The following is a 25,756-nucleotide window of genomic DNA, read 5'->3' on the forward strand; positions in this document are numbered from 1 at the left end:
TCTGAGTTCTGATTTTAGACTCCCTGGAACAGGCCCATCCATCTGTATGGTACTTATATCTCTAGCAAGGGTAGAGTAAATTACAATCATTGGTGAAAACAGCAGAGACCTCAAAGACTTAGCAAGCAGGGTTCTGTGTTTTATAGACCTGAGATCTTGTAAGACTGAATTATGGACCCTGGTAGGACATTACATAGATAGGCCCATTCAGAAATATACATCAACCACTACTAAGCATGCTCGGGGGTTAATTTTCAATCCACAGGAGACTCCGTACTGAGAAAAGTCATAGGTGGCAGACTGGACAGATCTGTGTTTTGTAGAGAGCAGGTTGTGGCCATCCATCTGTGACTGAGCAGAGGCTGCTGTCTCTCACAACGCACACACAGAGCGCAGACAGAGCTAGCTGCCTCCAGCATTGGTCTGCAGCCAGTCACTGGAATCTAGGGAAGCATTTGTTAGCTCCAAACAATGGAGAGCACATTCCATGGGTCACTGCAGTGATCCAAAGATGGAAGGCAGGAGTTGGATGAGGAAAGAACAGGAACACTGCATAGATGGGTAACTGTAACCAGAGACAGCTGAGAAGATGACATGGGGCTGCCCCATCCAAAATAGCTTTAGACTGAGGATCAACAGCCCAGCAATCTCATCCGCTGGCTTTGCAAAATTTTGGCCCAAAGTAGCAACCAGCTCATGGAATCATTTCCCCTCTCCCACAAGCCAAACCTCAGCAAAGCTGAGCATAATTCCTTAGCCAGGTCATGGTGCAAGGCTACCTCCGAGTTATAACGCAGTCTGAATTTGTTGCTGAAGCAGGGTTGCATTTCCAGCAGGGCCAGTCAATGAAATGTGAAATTTGAAATTTTGAAATGGAAAAAAGGGGACACATTTCACCAAAAAAAATCCACAAAAGATTTTTTTTTTGACCCACTCCAGTTCACAGCGCCGACAATGAGACACAAGGACTTCAGGCAACTGGCCACAGCCTTTGGTTTGCATCCATGGCAATTTACAAACAAGGCTTTGCCCATTGGAGGACTCCCATATTGTACCATGTGTACATTTGATTAAAGCAGCAGGAGACAGTCTATTAAAGCATACAGTCCCATCCTTCCTGCACGCCCAGGATGGAAGTCCCCCATCCACCTTCAAAAAGTTGCTAAACCAATTCTGTAACAAACCAGTAGACACACAACCACACTTGCCTGCTAATCCACACACATCAGGAACAGAACCAACCTAGAACTCCAAGAACACAGGCCTTTACCACTGGAAGGGACAATCTCTACCCGCTGTTGGTAGGAGGAATAGGGCTTTTATTCTCTGTGTCAGATGCAATCTCTCATATGCTCACGTATCATCTTCATAACCCTGGGTATTATAGCAATAGAAGACTCTTGCATTTATTTACCTGGAACTGGACTCTTCACTGCAATGAACCGGTCAGCCTTAAAACACACAGACACCTCGCATTTAAAACCTTACACTGGCACCTGTGTGATCCAGAAAGGAAAACCACCCCATCTGCTTTCATGAAAAGCCACCAGGTAAGGAGGTTGCTGGAGATGCTGCAAATTCAGCACTGGGAAGAAGGAAGGTAGGGAAGCGATGGTAGCATTCCAGCACGTATGGCGACAACTGTGTCTTCGCAGCCAGCTAGGCCCTGCCTTTGGCAAGATGGTGCCCAGGACAAATCAGAATTTGGCAGCCCCCCCCCCCCCCCCCAAATGGCAAGTGAGCAAATATTCACTGCCAGTTCCAACATTAGCCACTACTTGTTCTGCTGCCTAGTTCAAAAGACCCCCCAGGGCGGTCCTACAGCTCAGGATCTGCATCCATGTCTCTTCTCAGCTGGCACTTTAGGGAGCTCTCTGCCTGCACCTACCTTAGGAAACCTGCTGTTCTTTGCATACAACCTCCCACTCTGAAAAATCCCACACTACTTTACAGCTATAGGCCTGATCCTGCCAGGGGCTGAGCACTCGGGCCCTGATCCAGCATGCTTGGCTTCAAGCACGTGAATATCCTGAGGACTTCAGCACTCCAGCACCAGTGGATACAGCAGCAATGAAAGGCAGCAGCCTGGGGGGGGAGGAGTGTAGCCCCCCAACGGTGTGAACGGGATTGTGTGCAGCAGCCCGTGCAGGGGAAGGAAGAGCAGTTTTGGCTGGGACCTGACTCTTGGGAAGGACCATACAGAACAAACAGGTCTCTTCCCAAACCTCCACCAACTGCACGGAGCGCCAGTTATCTCCCCAAGAAGGGGAAACTCTGCCAGAATCTGAACCCGTGGTTCCAGAGAGCCTGCATATTTCCAGCCTGAGCCATCCCCCTGGCCTCACTCCCTGAATGCAACAGGTTCCCCTCTCCAGTCCAGTGAAACAGAATCATACCAAAACGTGTTAGCAACGAGTCCCCTTTCAGCCACCCCCATGCACCTGCTAAAACTTTCCGACAGGGTCAGATGGAAACAGCCATGCTTTGCTTCAGTGCAAATGTCACCGAGACTCAAGGGAAAACAGACTAAGGAAGATGCACTGACTGTATTCAGGGACCTTCCCCCCTGCCATTCCTGCCCTCTCCTGAGAAGTGGCCGTACTATGGAATAGCCTATCTGTCCCAGGTACTTGCATGGTCCCTATTACTGCAGTATCTGAGTGGCTTACAGTCTTCAGTGTTTTGGGCCTCATGACACTGCTGTAAGGAAAGGCACTACCAGTATCCCCCTTTCACAGATGGGGAACTAAGGCACAGCTAGACTAAATGACTTCCTCACAGTCACACAGGAAATCTGTGGTAGAGCAGAGAACTCAACCTCGGTCTCTCAAGTCTTCCATGAGCACCCTACCCGCTGGGGCGTCCTCCCTCTCTAATGAACCTTTCTAAGAATCACTTAGGGAGGACTCTGCATTTCTCGTCCGTTGCCGTGTACCCTTTATTCACCCAGCGTCGATCTGTTTCCCCTATTTGCCCACGTACTTCCTCCCAATGAGGAGGAAATGGGTCACAAAGGTTGATGGGAAGGAATAGTCCCTTGGCCTCTTCTCAAGGGGGAGGAGGTGTTGTTTCCATCACTTAGTCAGTGGCATGTTCGAATGCACTTTGGAAAAGAGCACGGTTTCCCCCACCCATTCAGAGGCCAAGGCTGAAACACTGGAAAATAGAAACAGCCAACATTGAAACAATTAAATAATTCAGAGGTGGGACTTAATCAATACCACAGACTGGGGAGGGGAAAAAATCAGGTCAGTCACTAAGTTAAATTAAGCGTTTGCAGGATAGGGAAAAAAATTAATTATGGTATTTCTACAGAAGTGAGGTAAAGGAGCTGGGAGGAGCTGGGGGAAGACTGACCAATAAGCTTTAGCTTATATGTCTGCACTGCAATAAAAGATCTGCTTGGCATGGCCCCGGCTGACCCGGGTCAACTGACTAGAGCTTGCGGGGCTAAAAATTGCAGCATCAATGTTTGGACTTGGGCTGGAGTCTGGATTCTGAAACCCCACAATGGGGATGGGTCTTGGAGCCCCGTATCCAGCCCGATCCCCAACGTCTACACAGCAGTTTTGTATTTGAGGCAGACATACTCTCAGTGACATTTTCTGTACCATCATCAGTATCACTAAGGATTTAGAGCCAAATACTGCTCTCGCTTATTCCAGTGTAAATCCAGACTAACTCCGCTGAAATCTCCTGGGCAGATCCTCAGCTGCTGTAAATTCACCCAGTTCCCTGGTATAAATTCTCATAGCTGCACGGAGCTAAGATCGCTTACACCAGCTCAGGATTTTTCCCTTGGATTTACGCCATTGTGATACAGCAGAATCTGGCCCTTAAAGAGAGGAATTAATGCCTTAGAATATGCAAGTCCTATTTTTCTAACAGATGTGCGGAATATTTTCATCTCACTCCTACCTATCCAAATTCAAACATCAAATAGTGTTTACGCCCACCTTTCCTCCCCAACTCTGTGGTGCAATGTGGAATGAGCTTGTCTCTCTTGCCAACAGAAGTTGGTCCAATAAAAGTTATGACCTAACCCACCTTGTCTATTTAATTTCCTTTCCACTTCCTACACTGAGCCGGGGGTGGAGGGAGAAGGAGAAAAGGGAAAGAACAGATGGGGCAACCCTCACATTTCCAATTTGAGTCGATAGGAAAAATTTCAGTTTGAAACAAAATTTTCACGTTCACTCATTTCATCGAAAAATTCTGCTTTTTCTTTTTTTTTGGTTTGTGGGAAATACCATTTTTCAACCCGCTGTGCACCTGTCTATGTGACACTGAATCTATTCCTTCTTCAGTAAAAAGATGAGTCCTATTTTTTTTTAATACAAAGAAAATAGTAAATAAAGAGAAGGGTGGGAAACACAGAAATCCAGAGTTGGAAGGGACCTCAAGAGGTCATCTACTCCATCCGCCTACATTGAGACAGGATTAAGTACACCCTAGGCCATCCGTGACTGATATTTGTCTAACCTATTCTTAAAAACTTCCAATGACAGTAACCTGTGGACTCACACAACCCATTTCAAGCTCACTTAAGGTTCTTTTTCAGGACACAAATTCCACAAACTAGGGTTTAAACAAAGAAAAATTAGAATAAATGGCATTTTTCCTTCATATGCTATCTACCTGCTTTCACCTCTGGAAAGCCACCATTTACTAATTTAGAAGCCTGGTTCCACTAAGGTGCTAAGATCGGATTGAAAAAAAAATTGGCAAAAAATTTTCAGTGAAAAGGAAATGATTTTTTTGGCAAAAAGCATTGTTTTGTCGTAAAACTTTGAAGGAAATTAACATTTTTGTGAACATATTTCCCCCCCCAATTTTCAACAAATGATTCAATTTGGACATTTTTGTTCTGTTTCGACTTGAAAAAGTGGTGTTGCATTTCATTCTTTGCAACTTTCCCCCCCTCTCCCTTTTTCCCCTACGGAGAAGGGGAGAAAAAAACCCCAAAACTGAAAGTTACAACAAAGCAAAAAATGTCATTTCTCCAAAAAAATGCTCGAAAAATTTTTGAACAAACCAACATTTTTTCTGTTGCGTCCCATGTTTTTCAGGGAAAATATCTGCCATTTTCAAGCAGCCCCAGTGCTGAGCGCCTCCTGCAGAGTGAAACTACTTCCAGTGGCAATGGAGGGCACCCAGCATGTATAGGGCGATGTCCTGGCCCCATTCAAGTCAATGGGAGTTTTGTCACTGATTTCACTGGGGCTGGGATTTCACCCTCAGCATGTTACAGATTGGACCCTAAATGAGGCGATTGCTGGCCTATGCAAACCAGAACCCATTTTACACTCCACGTGCTCTTTACCAGCATTCAGCAGGACGACGTATTGGGGTCCTAGGTGGTGGTAACAATCAAGATTCTTTCCAAAGCCAACATCTCCACACAGATTTTCATTGCAGTAAAAGCAGACCTTGACAGAGCACATGTGACTGTTTTACAATCCGTGTAGTGCCAAGGTATCTTGGATTGTAAAGCATGTGAATTTCACTTACATTGGGATCCAGTTACACAGAACTCAGATCTAGTGACTGCGGTGTCGGCAACTCTTTCAATTTTATCGCAAATCTTGCAATTTTCAGTGTTTTTCCTCAAAGCCCCAGCTGCTGGAATCAAGGCAATGCATAAGAATCTCAGTTTGTTTGTTTTTTAATAAGTTTCTAGCCCTTTAGTTACAGAGAAAAGCTAGAAAACATGAAGCAAGTGTGACATAAAGGCTGAAAAAACCAGAAGGCAAATAAGAAGAGCCCATTATTTATTATTTTTAAAAATCTCACAATGTTTAAGCCAATCTCATGATTTTTGAATGTTCGGTGTTGGCAATACAGAAACTGCGATGCTATTTAAAGATGGAAGCCCCTGCTTAGAATTAGGGCTTGTCTACACAGGGAACCTCAGGAAGGTTTAATTCATTTCAAAAATGAATTAAGCTAAACCGAATTAAGGTCACTTCAATGCCAAATAAGAGTACCCAGGACCAGCTCCAGGGTTTTTGCCGCCCCAAGCGGCGGGGGAGGTGTGGGGTGGGGAAATCGCAATCGGCGGCACTCCAGCGCAGCTCCACCGTGCCGCTTTCTTCTTCGGCAGGAATTCGGCGGCAGGTGCTTCCCTCCGAGAGGGACCCGCCGCCAAATTGTCACCGAACAGCCCGACGTGCCACCCCCTCCCCTTGGCCGCCCCAAGCACCTGCTTGCTGGGCTGGTGCCTGGAGCCGGCCCTGGGAGCACCCACACAGGGGTTTAAATGCAATTTAACGAATCCACTTTAAATTCACATCTCTATTTAATTCGGATTAATTTTCCTGAGTGACCTGTGTAATCAAGCCCTCAGCACAGAATAAAATCATCCACATGGAGGGTGGTGAGGAATATCTATTGGGCTTTAAATTCACACCCTAGCTATTTCGCACTAACTTCCCCGTGTAGCCAAGAATGACTTTGCTGCAAGAGGTTTCCCTGTACAAAAGAGCCATAAGACAACAAACAAAAAGCAAGCTATTTTTGGGGTCACACTTGTGCAATGTTTTTATAAAATCTGTCTGAAGAATTCAAGCAAATCCACACACAGGCCAGATCCCTCAACTGGTGCAAACTGGCGCAGCTCCACTGACTTAAGGGGTGGGACCCAGACTTTCCTTTACTGGAACTGAGTGATGGACCAGTTTTAAGAAGAGGAAAATTTAGGCTTAACATCAGGCAAAGCTCCCTGACACTAAGATTTATTCAACTGTGGAATGATCTCATAAGGCAACTGATGAAGCTCCATCACTGGAGTCATTGAAAACTGGACAATGCCCTGAGGAATACACCACAAGGAACAGCCTTGTGCTGACTCTACATATAGTGAGGTGACCTAATTGGTCTTTTCCAACTCCTACCTTTATGATTAAACAATCAGCTTGTTTCTTTTGGCCATGAAGATGCCTTCGTAATGACAAGAGCTTAAGACGTCACTCAAATCGGTCAAGTGACAACTTTGGATTTAGTAAATGTCCAGAGATGTTTTACCAAGAGAAGGCTATGTAAAAAATGCACAACTTCTTTTTACATAATGGCAAGAGATAACTCTTTATATTAAGGGTACATCTATGCAGAGTTAGTACATGAATAAGGATGTTTTAATATATGGTTATTCAGTTGCTAGCATCCAACAGATTAATGGTTTGCTTATAGCTATGGATTGTAACTATCTGTAATACCCGCAACTGATATAACCAGCTGTAACACTTACTACCCATGTCTGTAATATGTTTATAATACCTATTAATTGTTTATTAACCCTTTATTATAAGTGTGACCTTGCCATATAGTAAAGCTAACCTTTAATTAGCGCAGATTGCATTAGTTTTTAGGGGACCGGTGTTAGCTGTATTTAGCGGAAACACCATAAATCTTCAAGGGGGAAGAGGAAGAATGCACCAAATCTAGGTATGCTCTTCCAAAAAGAATTGTCAATTGAAAACCCCAAAATGCTATGGATGAATTCTAGAGGGATTGCCAAGCCCTATGCTAAAGAGCTTATCGGGGAATGAGCTCTAGAGTCTGTCTTTTTCTCCCCACCCCATGATGAAAAAATTACAGAAAGGAAAGAGGGTCATGATCAAACATAGCTGAAAAATCTTGGGAAGTGGAGAGGGGAAAATTGAGAGGAAGGAGGAATTATTAAATGAGAAGATATTTAAAAATGTAAGTAAATAATACAATCTAAAACGTGAACGGATAGATGAATAATCTATTCTACCTGTGTAATTGAAAAATTCTCTCTCCCAGCCCCTCATTCTTTTCAAAGCCTTGGAACAGATGCTCAGTTTGTGTGAACTGGCGTAGCTCCCTTCCCGTCAATGATTATAACTAGACCTGTTCAGAAATGGTTTGGTTTTTTGTGGGGAGGGAGTTAGTGTCCTTGAAAGTTTGTGTGGAAAAATTTGACGTTTTCATGGAAAAAAACGCATTTTTAAAATTTTCAAAACCCACGTCGCTAAGTCCGTCCTTCTCCTGGCCCCATTCCCAGCCTCAGTGCAAAACAGGAAAATGTGTGCGCGCGGGGGAGTTACAAGGAAAAAGAAGAGGAGAGGGGAAAACTGAAAATACATAGCCAGCAACACAGCTTTCTTTTTTCTCTGTCGAAGTTTTTGTTAAAAAAAAAAAAAAAAATCCGCACAATTTTGGGGGTTTTGAAAAAAAATCCTTTTTTGGGGCAAAAAATGGTTAGATTGAAAAAAAATTCCCTAGCTCTAATTATTGCTGAATATTTATATTGCAGTAGCACTTGGAATCTCAGCCAAGGCAGAGTCCATTGTGCTAGGCACTGTACATACACACAGGAAATGACATTCCCTGCCTTAAAGATTGCAGCTTACGCCAACGGGGGATCATCATCTGGCCTTTGAGCTTCCCCAAAACTAACGTACTTAAAATTCTCCCTCCCTATATATTCCCCCAGCTGCAATTCTGCCAACATTTTCACCTGGCATCATCACTCAGAAAGTTTAATCAATTTACAGTTGGCTGATCATCGATAAGAAAGAAATAAAAAAAACACTGAACAATACCATACGCATCCCACAGAACTGAAGTGGGTCAGGGCCGCCGGAAGGAAAAAAAGACAAACAACAAACAAAAACAACTTACCTAACAGTTGCGGCAAGGTCCGGAAAGGTGAATGGCTTCTGACAATGAAACACGCTGTGACGACGGCGCAGAACGGGAGATTGAAAGCTATTATTGCCCACCCTTGTTTTCGTCAACTGTTTCCTGTACCCCCACCCGAAAGCAGCCCTCAGACTTATCTAAAAGCACAATCTTGGTATTTTTTTGTGTGCGCAATTCTACACACTCAGCATTTCCAGACAAACCGAGGTTCTTGTTTGACTCGAGCGGTTCATAAACAATACTTTCCTATCTGAAAAAGGGGCCGAGATATCAGACCCTTCTCCTCCCCTGGGCACTGGAGGAAAGAGACTAATCTCGGGTAGATTGTCATCTCTTCCCACATACCTTTAAGGACAGAAAGGTACAGAGAGGGGTAGCTATTTCTAATTTCTTTTTTTGCAAGTAGTCAGCTGCGTGGGACACCACATCAGGTGAAGCTTGCAGCACAGCTATAAACCAAACACTGTTGCTATTTCAGTTCCGCTCTAAAATGACCTGAATCTATTGCAGAAATTATCACTGGAAGAGACCTAGAAAATCACTCAGACCATAAAGCCAAGGCAGGAGTGTTTCCAAGGCTCTTCGTGTCCAGTCTAGTTTTGAAGTGTCTCAAGCAATGAGCCTTCCACCATTTCTATTGGAAGACTTTCCATAGAAAGTCATCGTGGGCCAGTGGTTGAAGCAAACTCAGAGATAGCAGTTCTGGGTTCTATTCCCGGCTTTGCCCCTAATCTGTTGCATGACCCTGGGCCAGTCACTTCCCCTCTCTGTGACTCATTTTCCCAAAGGGGACATCATTCACCTACCTCACTGGGATGTTGTGAAGTTCTAAGGATGAGATCCATAACTGTTGAAAGTCTGCATAGCTCCACTGAAGTTGATGGAACTACTCTACACTGAGCGACACCAGCTCGGATCTGGCCTTAACGAAGCTCAGATGAAAGGTGCTAGACATCTATTATCAATACAACAGATTTCACTATTAGGATAGGCACCCCACATTTTCTTTTTCTTAATTTCCTCCTGTTAGCCCGTGTTAGACTGTACATCCCTTTCTTAAACTACTTTAAACAGCCCTGCTCCTTTCTTGCTGCTGCTGGCATCAGAGAACCTCAGAAAGAGGTCTCAGTAGAACAACACCTGACACCCAGTGCCATTTCAGCAGCCACAAAGAGTAGGCACCACCTCTCTGGCAGAACACTTTCCTCACAGCATAAAGGCAGCCTGTGCTGCTGTGGTTTGTGGGGTAGGCACTGCTGAGACATGTGCACTATGGGACTCTGTCAACACTCCCGTGTCAACCTTGCTCTACTGCAGGAGACAGTGGGCTTGATTCTCCTCTCTGGAGTTAAACTGGTATCTAGAGTGCAGTGCCAGGCCCCCCCTATATAACTTACAAGACCAATTGACAACGATCAAGGGGAGTGCTCTCCTCCAGAAAAGGTTCTGTTGTTCTTTCCTTGTTTAAGCGTTTGGGCATCGGACTGGTGAAAGTGAGGTATGGTGAAAGTACAGCTACTGAACATGGGTAACTTCTGTGCAAGCTTCCTGAACACAAGCTCACACCCTTTCTTGCCAGTGCACTACCCCAGCCCTGCACCGCACCTCCTTTTCCATGCCTGGCTTTACCTCTTGAGCAGAGGTAGAGCCTCTTGGACAATTTAGACGCACACAGTGCTGGGTAGCAATGTTAGCAAACATGAATCAGCAAGACAATAGCTGAGACCACACTAAGTCAGTTGGTGACCTCCATCATCAACCTCCTCGTAGCCTTTTCACAACACTTCACAGCTTCCATTTCATGTGACAGGAAGACCACTCTTTTCAGAAGTGGCCACTGATTTTTTTGACACCTCCATTTGTTGAGTACCCAACTTCCTACGCCTTGAACCGGATTTTCCCTAAGAGCTGAGCACCCTCTGAAAACTAGACCCAAGGTTTCGCAAGTTGGGCACCTAAAACCAGGGGCTACGTCTGAAAATTTGTCTGCTTGCTCTTCCACCTTTTCCTACCTTACGGCACTCGGACCACTGCTGTCCCCAGAAGTACCCAGGTTTGCAAAGCACCTTGGAAGGTTTAAAGGGTTCTGGAAACATTCCCAAACTGCAATTCAAAAAGCAGAGTGTTAAGACAGCTTACCCACAAGCAGCGAGACAGAGACCCTGAAAGCCAAGCTCATCCTCGACAGTTGCCGTAAGCGGAAAATGCCACCGTTCTGAGATGGCTGTGCACAAATTCAGTTTGGAGGATATAATGCTGCGGCCCAGCTGCTGTGGGTCTGTGACATTTTAACGACAGATTTTAGCTGGTGTGACAGGAGCGGCTTGGCAATTCGCTGTTAAAATCTTTAACTTTTCTCAAGGAAATGAAGCCTGCCAAAGGCTTCCAAAGAAAACACTACGCCTGACACCTCTCTCAGTTACGAGTGTAAATCCATTCACTGCAGTGGAGTTACTCCTGGTTTATACTGGGGTAAGAGTAGAGAATCAGGCCCCTTGTGCTGATGGCTCAGTAGGTGGCCCTCTTCCCTTCAGTTCAGTATTGAACCAATGCCCCAAGATTGTGTTAGTGGGTCACTGTACGGCAGGATATGCCGTCTTTCCACTGAGACTTAATACCAACTTCTAACCACTTGTAGCTATCAGAGATCCCCTGGCATTTATTGCAAAAGTTCCCAGACTCACTGGCTTTAAGCGCAGTTGTACTCAGAAAAACGTGTCTAAAGATGGCACCGTCCTACAGAACAGATCTGTCCTTCGTGCAGAATCAAAGTCAGAGCAAGTGACAATCCAAAAAATAAACACCTTTTCACTATGCTTTATTCCTGCTAGCCCTGTAGAGCCAATGCAGCGAACAGAGGGCAAGCTGGAGTGTTCCTTCTTTTGCTTTAACAGGATAGTTACCTAAGTTCCAATTGCAGCACTACGCCCCGCTTTCATTTACCATTGTAACACCATTCAAGATAATTAGCTGAGTCCCCCAGACTGACTCTGGTGGGGTCACACAGGTGTCACTGGGGGCCTAATCTGCGGATGTAAAGGTTGGGCAGGATTAACTGTTGGGAGTGTATGGCCCACACAATTGTTATTGCTGCTGCTGATTTAGGAGAATGAAAGAACCCAGCTTAACTCTCAGATCCCCAAGTTTTTTCCAGGGTTTGTACTTGGAAAAAAACACCTTCTTACTTGTAAAGTGAGCTGAAATGGGGAAAAGTGAGCCACAATAAACGTGGACTCCAACCCTATATTTGGGACACTTGCACAGAAGCTGCCCATGCTAACTGGCTGTGCTCTCTCCCTACCTCACTTTCACCACTCCTATGCCCAAAAGCTTAAACGAGTCCCTTCAGACTCAAACCTCATTTTAAAATGGTCAAGAGACCAAACTCAGTCTGTGCTATTGCCTACAAACTTGACAGGCATCTACCAGCCAGTGTTGACACCCCAGCTTCACCCCCCCACACACACATCTGATCTATCCACATCACCTCCAGGGGCAGAGTTCTGCTTGCCAGCTTCCGAGACTGGAAACTCTTTGAGGCAGGGACTGTGCTATCTTAGGGGTGCGTACAGTGCCTAGCAGGTTGTGCTTGCTGCTGTTCTACAAATAATTAAGTCATATTTAGTGTTTTTATGAACTATTCCTTAATTCCCTGACACCGTCACGTGAAAAAGCCAGACGGTAGCTCCGGAGAATTATTCAAGTGGACCACGGCATTCCACACCCGAGCAGCCATCCACATGGAGAGCATGGCCAGGCTGAGAGCTAAGGAACTGAATTTCAGAGGGAGTTGGGAGCCTAACCCTCTTTAGCCAACATTTTCAAAGGAGCCTACATTTTCTGTGCATCCTAGCGAAGAAACATATTACAGCTCCACTGCAACAGTGACACGGCCACATCCATCCAAGGATGCTCTAAACAGAGCATCTCACATCAGAAGGGGAGAACATGCCACCATCCCTTCTAGGCCTGCTAAAACCACAGCAAAAATGTTCCTCTTCACTGAAGCATGACAAGGATCCGGACCTGGATAACATCAACACTGCATTTCACCCCTTTAGAGCTCACTCCCTTCTGCCTTCATTTTTTAAATGTATTCTTGGCATTTGCTTTCATGGTTCCAAAGGAAACTCCCACTGAGGCCCCCTGCCTCCTGTCCATCCCCTGCAAGCACTGGACCCAGCAGGAATCTGTTCACTTTCACACTCTCTCTCATGGGGAAGATGGGGAAAGAGGGGGAAGGGTCTTTTGTTAGCCCCGAGGTGTCACTTAAGCATCTGAGCACGTAACAAAGACCCAAAGGTGTTGGGGTTTTAAGGAGCAGTGATGCCAGCATTGTCCCAGCATGGATCTTGCAGATTCACACTTAAGACACAGTCCCTTCCCCCTTGCATCAGAGGAGCTAAAGAACACCTAGGGTGAAATCCTAGTTAGTGTGGCGTTTTGCCACTGATTTCAACAAGGCCAGCTCTTCTGCTGGTGCATATCCGCATAGCTCTGTCCACTTCAATGGAGCTGCAGCAAGTGCCCCAGCTGAGAACAGGACCCTTAATCCTTATCTGTCTCTGCTCCGGCTGGGCCCCCTCTTGCCAGTGGTAATTGGGAAAATGCCCTCCGAGGTTGGGGGGACCAGGATGTTTAGTTTCATTTACTGCGCAACACTAAAGAAGCAGAGACTTTCAAGTGAGGAAGCAGCCGCTCCAAGCAGCCTGTCCCCCAGCTCAGGGAGAAGCGTTTGCTTTGTTCTCCACTTCTGGCCACCAGACAAGAGGCTCTTTGTGTCTCTCCGGCTCCTGAAGCACCTGTTCCTTCTGCTACCCCATTCTCTCGGTGTGTCCTTATTTATCCCCGTGTGCTGCAGCATGTTCTCCTGAGCCAAGAGCCTTGGCAGCCCCTGCCTACACCTGCCTCGGCCTGGCATGCGCCTGGGGACCGGCTCAGCGTAGTCTGAGGGCAGGCACAGTTGCCACACACACACACACACACAGGGCTATGTTTACACCAGTTGTTTATTTGGGGGAGGGCAGGGAATCAGGGCGGAGCAGGGAGGATGAGAGCAAGTGAAGGCATTTAACACCGGCCTGACAAATTCGCACTTGGCCGCTAGAGCCATAATGCCGCCCAGCTGCCAAGCCGCCCGCTGTTCTCTGCACGGCCCGGCCTGAGAGAGGGGCTCAGAACACTGAGCTGGGACCCCCGAGGGATCGGGGCCGCCACACGAGAGCTGCACTCTGAAAGCGCCACAAGAGGGGTCAGCCCCATTGACTAGGTCGTTGCAGCTTGGCATAGGGCATCACAGGCTTTCACGAGGCTTCGCGCTGTAAATGAGGACCAGGGCAAGCTCACCCGGAGCTGGGTTATCAGGAGAGCTCAGCACACGGGGTGTAGTGCTCTACTGAAAATCTGGCCCCAACCATGGGTGTTAAGCGCTTCTTCAGCTGGCCCCAAGGGCCTGATCCAAAGCCTACTGGAGTCAATGGGGGTCTGCCCTTCCAGGGCTGGGAGGTATGTAAAACCCAAGGCTCAGAGCATTGAGACATCCCCTCCTGCTCCAACCTCACACTGCACGTCCATTTCAGTTACACTGAGAGTCAGCAATAGGCTGAAGAATCAATGCCTGTGTCCAGGTTTCTTTCCCTCTTGCTTTAGCCGGGCTGCTGTAGCTGTAGAGCGCTCTCTTGCCCTGGGGAGGGGAGAGCTCTATCCCAGATCAAGAGCTGGGGAGAAAACGCCTACCCTTCCCTCCCTCCTAGCTCAAGGATTTTCTAGGTAACAAAACAAACAAAACAAAAAGACAGCACCAGTTGTCAAGGAGGCTGTAAACCTTTAATGGCCTCACACTATCACACCATATTGTCCCCACCAATCAATCACTCTAGGGTTCCCCCTTCCCCAAAACACACCCCTCTCTGGCCCGGGAGGAGAAGCACCAGCATACCCTCAAGGGTCTCTCTCTCTCTCTCTCTCACACACACACACTTACGTGTGACCAGCAGACATGGCTGTATTTTTGTAGACCAGTCTGTGTTTATTGCCCACTCCACCCCGCTGAGCCCACAGTGCTCTTGTAATACTTTATAAAAGGCAAGATACTGCGTTCTTGCCTGTTCTAGCCATAAGAATCATTTCAGTGTCTCCTCCAGAGCTTATATACAGGCAAGAAAGGGCCTGGGCTTGTGGTTAAAGACATAGGACTGGCACTCAGGAGACCTGGATTCTAGTCTCAGTCCTGTCACAAGCTTCCAGCACGGTCACGGGCAAGTTGCGTCCCTTCAGTGTGCCTCAGTTTACCCCTGTACAATCAGCGTGTTATTTACAGGAGGGGGCTGAGAGACTAAATTGTCCATGAAGCAGTTTGAGATCCACACCAGAAAGGTTCTAGTTAAAGGTCCAAATTGTTATCCTCCATCAACAGCCCAGCCCAATAGCACTGTAACTACATCAGTAGAATTATAGGGGTATACTTCTGCTGGTAGATAGACAAGGCCTTAAGGCATCCTCATGTACAAACCTCTCGCCCCAAGGGATCTCTCTTTCCTGCCATCAGAGCAAGGTACAATAATAGAACAGAGCTCTCTATTATTCTAACAAAAGAGAAACTCTGGCATCCCATTGCAGCATGCCCGTAATAAATGCTCCACACCCGCAGAAATTGCCTGCAACCTATGGCCTCACCCACCATGGCAGTTTCCCAAAATCTTCCCAATGCTCCCTCCCTCCAAGGAATACAGCCCTGCAGCTTTCAAATTCCACCTGTCCTGCAGGAGATTTCATGCCCTGAGAGGTGAATTCCATTGAACAACACTGGGTTCCTGCATTGCCAACCACAAGCGCTCAAAAATCATGAGTGGGGCCATTCAAGAATCTTGAGCTTGACTTAAAAAACCAACATATCTTGGTTTCATTCATTTGCCCTCTTGTTTTTGAGACACTACGGATCATCTTTTCCAGCCTTTCTCCACAATGGCTAGAAAATGACTTATTTCATATATTAAAGCAGAGAGTCTCATATAAATCACATGACTCCAGGAGCTGGGGACTTAGAAACCATCAAATATCGCAAAATCGTGCAAGTTGGCAACATAGCATAAGTCTCGAGGGGCCTGATTCTCAGTGACATAAAGGCCCCTTTATAGCACTCTGGCAGGGCAAACAGGCCTCAAAAAGAGAGAACAAGGGGGGCTCCCATGACCATTTATCAGCCCAAAGCTCTTTGTTTAGTCTCCCACACCTTGGCCTCTTGCTTCTTCCATCTCCCCTCCCCCCATACCCAGATGTTTCTCTTCCTTCTTAGGCCTGGCTCATCCCATGGCTCCCTGCTGGTCCCACTCTGTTAAGTAAATGGGATCTGTGCCCAACACTGATGGCTCTATTGTTTCCTGGAGAGGGGGAGAGGGGGACTGGTCCTCTGGACACTCACTAGAGTAACCTGTGACATAGCAGACATCCTACCAGCTCCTATTTTGAGCAAATATGTGCCACTGTGCCAGAGCTTCTTTGGATGAACAGGGCCTGGCTGCTGTCAAGGTCATGCTTAATAAGTGCCCAAAGCCAAGGATGGATGGGGCTTTCTGGCTCAATTCTCCCCCCACCCCCACCCCACCAACCACAGGATGCAAGCAACGCCCCCTGACTTCAGTGGGAGCGATTTGTATCCAATGGAACAGGAGGGGTGCAAGAACTGGGCCCAGGATGTTCCACTTCCTGGTCTGCCACACAGCTCCAGAACAAAGTCTGACTGGTTATTTATATCAGTGGTTCTCAACCTTTCCAGACGACTGTGCCCCTTCCAGGAGTCTGATTTGTCTTGCCTACCCCCAAGTTTCACCTCACTTAGAAACTACTCGCTTACAAAAATCGGACATAAAAATATAAAAGTGTCACAGCACACTAGTACTGGAAAATGGCTTCCTTTCTCATTTTTACCATGTAATTATAAAATAAATCAATTGGAATATACGTATTGCACTTACATTTCAGTGTATAGTATATAGAGCAGTATAAACAAGTCATTGTCTGTATGAAATGTTAGTTTGTCCTGACTTCACTAGTGCTTTTTACGTAGCCTGTTGTAAAACTAGGTAAATGTCTAGATAAGGAGTTGATGTACCCCCCGGAAGATCTCTGTGTACCCCCAGGGATACGCATACCTCTGGTTGAGAACCACTGATTTATATTGTAGTCCGCAGGCTGCTACCTCTCTCTGCATCCCAGCACAATCTGCAAAAGGGGGTTCAAAAGTGTATATGTAGCAAAGATTAATGTACCGGCAGCGCTGAGAACTTCACACAAAACCCCACAGAATTAGAGTAAATTATTCCAGGCCTCCCCAAGCCCAATCCAAATGTGTTATTAACCATTATTCTGTACTGCCGGAGCACCAAAGAGCCCCGATCAGGAATCATTGTGCTAGGAGCTGTACATACACAAATAGCAAAAAGAGAACATCTGCCTTGAAGAGTGTAGGATCTGGTAAGACGAGGCAGCACTCCAAAGGCGACTTTTCTGGCTCTGTCTACGCTACGAGCTAGGCGTGCAGGTCCCCTACACATGCACACATTCTCAGGTCTGCGGAGTATAAATAGCAGTGTAGATGTGGTAGCACAGGACAGTGTCAGCGGAGGCACGGCTGAGCCATGACGAGTACACACCCACAAGTTTCAGGCAGGTTTGCACTTGGCCCTGCTCAGCCGTGCCTTCTCTGCTTCTACCCGTGCTTCTGTGGCTACGCTGCTATTTATACTCAGGCTTGCTCGAGGACAGCTAGCACAAGTGTGTGTACACGAGCAGGGTAATCGCATCCCAGGCTCGCAGTGTAGACATAGCCTCTGTTCCACCAATTCCAATGAGGGGCAAATCATTAAACCCCCCCAATCCCCAGCCAGGATCAGTCAATTGGCCAATCCCAGGGCACTGTTTCCAAGCCAAGTGTAGTTTGGTTGGTTTGGGCTTTTTTTGCTGTTTAACACTAAGTTTGTAGCCTGTGAATCCAGTCACCTCCCCGACATCTGGAACAAGCGGGGAGCAAGCAAGAAGCAAAGGGGCTGACGTCTGCTCATCTGAAAGCCTAGGCTTAAACTCACTGAGGCAGGGCCTGCTATTACCTCTCTGTCTTTACAACACCTAGCACAAGGGGACTCACGCACATTGGCCCCTAGACACTGCCGTGACATAAATGTTAAATAATAATAGATGTGACCACAACAGCGCTAATGCTACTAATAAGGTGGTTTGAAAGGTCTTGTCTACGCTAGATTTTGTGTCATGAAATTCCAGCCCCACAATAGCTCCACCAGAGGGAGAGGATTAGGGTAGACTGGGCCCTGGCATTTTAACCACCACATCCTCCAAACTAACTAGATCAGGGGTTCTCAAACTGGGGGTCATGAGGTTATTACATGGGGGGTCATGAGCTGTCAGCCTCCACCCCAAAACCCCGCTTCACCTCCAGCATTTATCACCTGGACCGATCGGTCTTCAGCTGTCTTTAAGACTGCGCCGATCACAACACGTCCGCCATTTATAATAGTATTAAATATTTAAAAAAACCTGTTTTTAATTTATAAAGGGGGTCGGACGCAGAGGCTTGCTGTGTGAAAGGGGTCACCAGTACAAAAGTTTGATAACCACTGAACTAGATTGACGCTTGTTACTAGTCAGTTTCGATTTCTGTCTTTCGCATGTTAACACAGGGCTGCAACCATTTGGGTAGCAAACCTCAGGGAAGGGCAGCAATCCAAACATGCGACAGCAACAACAAAAGCCAGCGAGCAATTTTGTTAATTTCTTGAAACATTTCTATTAACACAAGCGTTTGGAAGACCTTTTAAAAAACAAACAAACAAAAAACCTCACAGGACCCGAATCTCCTCTCACTTTTACCATTAACCCCACGGAATCACTCAGCATTTTCACCTGGGTAAGAGCGAGGTGAATCAGAGCCCCCAGAAACCACTTTTAGAATCTGCACTACCCACCATCCCTTTAACTCACTTGTGCAAAATTCAACTCAGCTGTTTTCTCCTTTTCCGACAAGTAAACTATTATTAGGGTTTTTTCCACCACCACTAAATCATCATGAAAGGCCAGGCCAGTAGATTTTGTGCCTGGACTAGTAAATTTTCACATCAAATTTTCAAGGCTGCTTTAATTATAAGCCATTTTACCTCACACATTTCTATGATAAGAGACCCTGGGGTGTGTGGCAAGGGGGCGGTGCCCTGGACTCCAAAGGCACTAGACTGCATCTTTTGTAATGGCCACATGCCTAAAGCCAGCATAGATGGTAATGGAGCATTAAATTATAGAAAGGCAGAATTTCAGATACGTCTCCCAATGTGCATTCTTCAGCTATATGGCTGCCAATCATGGCAGGAAGTGAAAGGGGGCAAAAAAGAATGCCGTTACCCCCCGTTCAAATGATGAACAGAAGTGGCTTCCACTTGAAAAACATGTTTACTTAAGACCACTGCAAAAGCATTGGGCAAAGTCTGGGGTATTAGTTTCAACGTTTGGAGGGCTTCAGGCGCTGACTGAGCACAATTTAAGCACATGCCTTACTCTTAAGCACATGTTTAAGTCCCTTTGACTTCAACAGTCACAAGATTAAACAACGTTTCCTGCTCTTATTTATTTATTTATTTATTTATTTACTGACCCACCCAAATGGCTTTTGTCATGAGCCAGAGCAAAATGCAGCAGCCGCATTCTGCCTGGCAAATCCAGTCCCATTTTTATCCCATCTTTATCACTGAGCTGGTGGAACTCATTCAGACCAAAGGCCATTGTGTAGGACTGGACCCGTTCCAGGATCGGACATATGGCCTTAGAGCAGGTGGATTAAGTGCGGAGTGGGAGGGAGGGCTTCCAAATAACAGAAAATTTTCCAAAAGTGGCTGCCTCTGGCTCTGCCAACTTCCCTCCTTTTTAAAATGACAGCAGCGCTCCAAACCCAAGAGAGTCTCAGCCAAGCCTAAGGAGGGTCCAATGATTAGAAGCTCATTAGAGTGCGGGGCAAAATTTGGCCTGAAATACTTGTACCCAGCTCTCAATGAAGTCAGAGGCAGCTTTACAGTGTGCAGTAGAGAGCCTATTTAGCACGCAGGGGATATTTCCCAAAGACAAGGGACAAGGGCAAATGGGGCTATAACTTATCGCATTGTGACAATGGATTGCATTATTGGGGTGGTAATAATTTCTGTCGCTCCTGTATGTTCTGCACTGCACTCAGCATACTGTCCACACTCGACAAAAGAATAATGCCAGCTTTTTATACATTGATTTCTATAGTGGTGGATGGAGCAATGGGTTAGCAATCGTATGGCTCATCTCTGAATGTTTTTTTAAATACATATTTTTTGTAGAAAATGCAGCAGCAAATACACCTCCCCCGCCAAAACAATGTATTTGATCATTTTGGGATGCGGCGGTGGAAGATGTAAACCTAGACCAGAGCTCTAAAAGCAATGCGTGCATGCTCCCAGCAGCACCCTTTTGTTAAATGCCGTCTCCAGCGTAATTGCAGCTATTTCAATATCCACTGTTACCCATACACACAAACCCCAAAACAACATTTAGTGTTTACAACTTGAAGACCTAGAGCCAACAGGAAGGTGCTCTCACGGCAGTCTCACCAAGCCTGACGCAATCCGCTTTGCGCTGGCAAGCGCAGGATACCGGAGTCAGCGATCTATGTTCGGCGTTGCAGATCGCTGGCCCTCCAGCCCTTCGGTTCTACAGACTGGGCTCCCTTCTCAATACACTGAACACTGTACGGTTCTACAAATAGCTAGTGACCTAGCAGGAAGGGCTCCACACCCCCCATCTAAGACAAGCTCATTTGGGGCTCATGCTGCCACACTAATGGGCCTCAACCATGGTACGGGGATGTAGGACTGAGAGGAGTCCAGTCACCATGGCACACTGGGTCCTTGGCCTCTATTGTGTACCAGCTCCAAGGAGCCAATTGTGATGGTGACGCCCCTGCAGGGAACTAAACTGAGACCCACAATCTCAGTTCACAACCATCAGAAGGTCAGCAGGTTGGACTTGAACCTGTGACCTTGAGGTAAAAATCCCAGTGGCTCAGTTCCAATTCCCTGAGTCACCCCTCTCCCCACAAGCTGTTTTTAATATTAGTGACTGTCGCTCGGCCTAACAAGTCTTGATTCCAGGAAGCACACAGACAGAGTGTGAAAACGGCAAGTTCAGACAGGCGCTCTGGGGGCCTCTTGAACAAATAGCAAATGTAAAAATAAACCCATTGAAAGAATAGATTTACTGTGCTTACATCGCCACGCACTTTACACTCACAGCAGTGCCTTTTCCAGTACCCCAGGAACCAAATTAAACTTCTCAAGTGAGGAACAATTTTAAAAGCCAGCTCCAGTTTAACTAGCTACCTAATGCCAGACTGGTCAAAGCTGCACATGTAAATCCTTTTATAATAGACAGTCAGTTAGCGTGATTTAAAGTCAAGCTATTTTTTGCCTCCATTGGTTGGAACAAACTTTGCTTGTCAAGAATGCTTTCTGTAGGGGGTTGTTTGGGTGCTTTGGTTTGGCAAGCATAGAAGGAGAAAGCATCACAGACAGAGACACTTGGCTGGATAAAGCTAAGAGACCGTGCTAGGACATTTGTTTCAGAGAGGGAGATTTTAACATTGCCAGGACAAACTCAGTAAACAGCCCCCAAAGCCATCTCCTCCTCGGGAAATTGCTTTGAGAGGGAGGAAATTTCATGGTCCTCTCAACCCTACTGCCACTCATCTACAAAGAGTATCCAGTTAACATGGAGAAGGACAGAACAGATTCCCAAGATAGATCTGGAGTGGGCAGTTCTTTTATGACAGAAAGTGATTCTGGATTCTCAACCCATGGCAGATTTACCATCAATACAGAGATTAAACAAACCTACATCGAAAACGGAGGGTCAGTAAAAAAATCTCTGTAAAGGGGCAAGATCACTTAGAAACATCTCTCTTCTGCTTACCCTTACATTTTCCAGACTTCACCTGTATTTTTAAAGTGGAATATGGGTTCACAAGCTTTGATGTTTAAAAAAAAAAAGGTGATGGTCAAAAGGATGGAGTGTGTAACCATTAAAATGAACTAAAACGAATTTGCATGAATCACAAACACAAGCAGTTGGGCACAATACATGGTTAACTGGATGAAATTCTCAGGCCTGTGTTACATAGAGGCCAGACTAGATGATATAATTGGCCTTAAAATCTATAATCCCAAAATCACGTTTTCTGTCCTTAAAGTATCTTCGAAGATGTAGTCGAGACTTAAACAATAAGTGACTATTGTCAGTAAGTTTTTCCTGGGTGGCATCCCTGATTAGCATAAAATATTGGAAGCTATTAGCCTGAGGTGGAAATGAGCCAGCTTTCTAATTGTTTGCACATTTCACATGAAAACCTATCACTCACCTCTCCCTTAGCCATACATCTCTTCATTTCTCTCTCCTACCGCTATTATTTTAACTTTTTTATTGAATTATTTAACTCTAAAGCACCTTGAGGGTGCTATATGGGTGAAATACGCTATCCAAGGTGAAATTTGGTATACTTAACCACCAAAACTGATGCCCGTAACTGTCTGTTTTAATTTGTTATCTAACCACTCCAAATTCCAAAAAGTGTGTGAAATTCACCCCAGTACACTATTGCAATTCACCACTGACACCATATATGTATTATTTGTATAGCACCAACAGTTGTGCTAAGCGTGCTATATAGAGACGGGAATAAGGACAAAGGCGGCGGATGTGCATGGGGGGAATCCTGGTCCCACTGATTTCAGTAGGGTCAGGATTTCATCTGCAGTCCCTGCCCAATACACAGAGTTTTCTGGTTTGGAATGAATTTGCGCCTCTAAAGTACTGAAACTCACTTCAAGCTGGTCATAAATGCTGGCTTGATGACAATTCACACTAAAGGAAGATCATAATATTAAACTTGCTGGGTTTGTTTTTGTTTAAGTACCAGCAAAAGTGACACAGCTCAGCATTTATTATACTAAATCCTCTTTGTTGGTAGCCCTATTATTGTAATTTTGTTATTTAAAAAAAACTATTTACAAAGCCAAACATCTGAGCGCATCACACAGCCATCAAGTTTTGTTGCATGGATTCCATAACACTCATCCTTGCCTCTAAACACACAGTATAAATATTTCCTTTATGGAATCATTTGAATTGATGCGATCACTGGGGACAAAAAAACTCATGAAAAAGCCAGCAACAAACAATAAGTTAAAGGACCAGGCGGGATATTTACAAGTTGTGTATGGCCCTCTCTCTCTGCTACACTTTCTATAGGTGCAATGACTGGGATTCTGGTACATGCAGTCCCCAAAGATGCAGCATGTTAGTAAATAAAAGCTGCATAAATGTACCACCATCACATCTCTTTTTGGAAGGGTGGAGGGAAGAAATAAGCGGTGTTTAGAATTTTAAAATAATTGCAAAAAATAAATCACTCCATCCAAGTGGAGATTCCAGTTACCAGCTCATCTTGCACCTTACCATCTTAGCCAGTATGTATCTGCCTGTTTATTTTTCAACATGCATGGTGACCTCTGCTGGTGCCTGTGTCTATAGAGAGTGTCACCCAATCTATTGCCCATTTTACTATGAAATCATTGTACTGCGGAGCCCCACAGACTGGCTGGCGAGACAGTGCCCCTGCTCAGTGAGAAATGTCATAAATAAGCCATGGGGGCAGAGGGGGAGACTAGCAAGCGGAGAAAGTATCTGCTTCTTTTCCCAAATGTAGAGCCCCACACAAAGCCTTCCCCTGGGCTCCCACCCCATCCCACAGAATCCCTTACACCTGACCTGTACCATTAAGTCAGTAACCTACTAAATCCAGTGACGCCTGGCAATAATCAAGGCCTTTATAATGTCCAGTTACGGAACAGGAAAGGCCAGGCCAGGCTAAACAGAAAAATGTGAGAAGCAACAGAAAACCTGACAGTCTGGTTTTATGAAGGGGGGGGGGGGGGCAGCAGAGGGAGAATACAGGGGTTAACACCTTCCTTGCCGGGACTATTACAAGAGCTCTGATGTAGTCCCCAGTCTAAGGTCTATTTGTGTCTTAAAGATCCGGGCACACTGGAGGACACTAGAGAAATAGCAGTTTGCAAACCAGTGAGTGGACTTTCCGGAGGGAGAAACTTCTTTTTTTAAGCTGTTTTAGGTTTAATTCAAAACAAGTGGATCTCCCCCTCCCCCATAAAGCCGGGGGAGACTTGGCAGGTTTGGGAAGAGAGGAGGAATCAAGTTAAGATTTGCACAAGGAAATAAAAGCCCCACAAGGAAAGGGGCAGGGGTCAGAACTGCAAAATCCCTCCTTGTGCCCGCGGGGCATGGGAGCTCCAGAGCTGCCCAACTCCCTGCAAGTTACAGGGGCTGGCAGGGCTCGGGGGGGGGGGGGGGGGATCCCAGCGCGGCCGGGGGCCATGGGAGGGTGAGAGAAGGTAAAAGGGGGTGCCGGGGGGAGAAGTGGGGTGAAGGGGGATTTAAAGGGAGCAGGGGTCAGAAGTGGGGTGAAGTGGGATTTAAAGGGAGCAGAGGTCAGAATCGGAGCTGGGGGATAGATGAGAGAGGAGGGGGAGAAGTGGGGTGAAGGGGGCAATGCACGGGGCCAGAGGAATTTAAAGGGAGCAGGGGTCAGAAGCGGGACTGGGGGGAGAAGTGGGGTGAAGGGGGCAGTGCAGGGGGCCGGGGGTGGGCGAGAGAGAAGGTAAAAGGGGGGAGGGGAAGTGGGGTGAAGGGAGGGATTTAAAGGGAGCAGGGGTCAGAAGCAGGGCTGGGGGGGAGAAGTGGGGTGAAGGGGGAAATGCACGGGGCCGGGGGCGGATTTAAAGGGAGCAGGGGTCAGAAGCGGGGCTGGGGGGGAGAAGTGGGGTGAAGGGGGCAATGCACGGGGCCGGGGGGGATTTAAAGGGAGCAGGGGTCAGAAGCAGGGCTGGGGGGGGAGAAGTGGGGTGAAGGGGGAAATGCACGGGGCCGGAGGCGGATTTAAAGGGAGCAGGGGTCAGAAGCAGGGCTGGGGGGGGAGAAGTGGGGTGAAGGGGGCAATGCACGGGGCCGGGAGGGGTTAAAGGCAGCAGGGGTCAGAAGCGGGGCCGGGGTTCCCAAGGTCCCCGCTGGGGAGCGGGCGGCACTTACTACTCTGCCGGGCTGCGTCCTCGGGCAGCCCCCGCCCGCGGCTTGTGCGCTGCGCTCTGCCGGGCGCCTCTCTCGGCTGCCCCCCTGCGGGGCCGGCGGGGCTGGGAGACGGCGGCGGCTGGGGCCGGGCTCCCTCCCCGGGCCGGGCGGACTGGGATGCTGCGGCCGGTGCGAATCGCGGCGGCTGCTGCGGGCTCCGTGCAGCGCCAGCCCCCTCCCCTCCGAGGGGAGTTGCCCCAGCGCGGAGGAGGGAGGGAGAAGGGGAGGCTGCCGAGGGATCCCCCCTCCCACGCACCGGGGCTGGGCTAGCTCCGCGGTGGGCCAGAGGCTAGCGCAGGGGCTGGGCTTGCAATGGGAGCAGTCCCGGGCCAGGCTGCCCCCTGCCCCTGCCAGACGCTGGTTCACCCCCTCCAGACAGCGCCCGGCTGCTAGCAACTCCCTAGTGCAGCCAGCCGGCGTCCTTCTAGTCCCCGGCCCCCCTCCAGCCACTTCAACCAGCGGCCAACCCCAGCGCCCCTCCCTGCCCTCACTCGTCTGCCACAAGAGGACCCAGTTGCGGGGGTCCCACGTGCTTTAGCCAACTGGGTCTGGGTAGCATACAGTCACCAGGGCCGCCCAGAGGATTCAGGGGGCCTGAGGCAAAGCAATTTCGGGGGGCCCGTCCATAAAAAAAAGTTGGAATACTGTAGTATCGTGGGTGCCCCTGCAGCACCCGGGGCCTGGGGCAAATTGCCTCACTTGCCCCCCGGGCGGCCCTGCCAGTCACTGCTGCTAGCTCTGGGTCTCTAGGGCACACTCCCTGGCTCAGGCCTCTTGGAGGGTGTCCTCCCTTGGGACATGGGGTGCTGTCTCCCCCAGACCCCACAATCAGCCTCTGCACCCTCCCCCCAGACTCCTGGTCACTTAAACA

General features: G+C 47.4%; 1 protein-coding gene across 4 annotated transcripts in view; it reads right to left on the reverse strand.

The window, feature by feature from the left end:
• The window catches only part of SOX13 (SRY-box transcription factor 13), a 56,084-nt gene extending 30,749 nt beyond the window's left edge, over nucleotides 1-25,335 (reverse strand). For 2 of the 4 annotated variants that reach the window (XM_042849043.2, XM_042849045.2), the window contains exons 1-2: nucleotides 24,847-25,333; nucleotides 16,818-16,887 (exon numbers count right to left, since the gene is read on the reverse strand). In XM_042849043.2, the coding sequence (XP_042704977.2) occupies nucleotides 16,818-16,876 (59 nt within the window). In that variant the 5' untranslated portion in view covers nucleotides 16,877-16,887; nucleotides 24,847-25,333. Of the gene's footprint in view, nucleotides 1-16,817; nucleotides 16,888-24,846 lie in introns of all 4 variants that reach the window. The other 2 variants (XM_042849044.2, XM_042849042.2) reach the window with 2 other exon arrangements.
• Between the last annotated feature and the right edge of the window lie 421 nt (nucleotides 25,336-25,756).

Source organism: Chrysemys picta, chromosome 4 (assembly GCF_011386835.1).
Source record: "Chrysemys picta bellii isolate R12L10 chromosome 4, ASM1138683v2, whole genome shotgun sequence".
NCBI classification, from domain to species: Eukaryota; Metazoa; Chordata; order Testudines; family Emydidae; genus Chrysemys; species Chrysemys picta.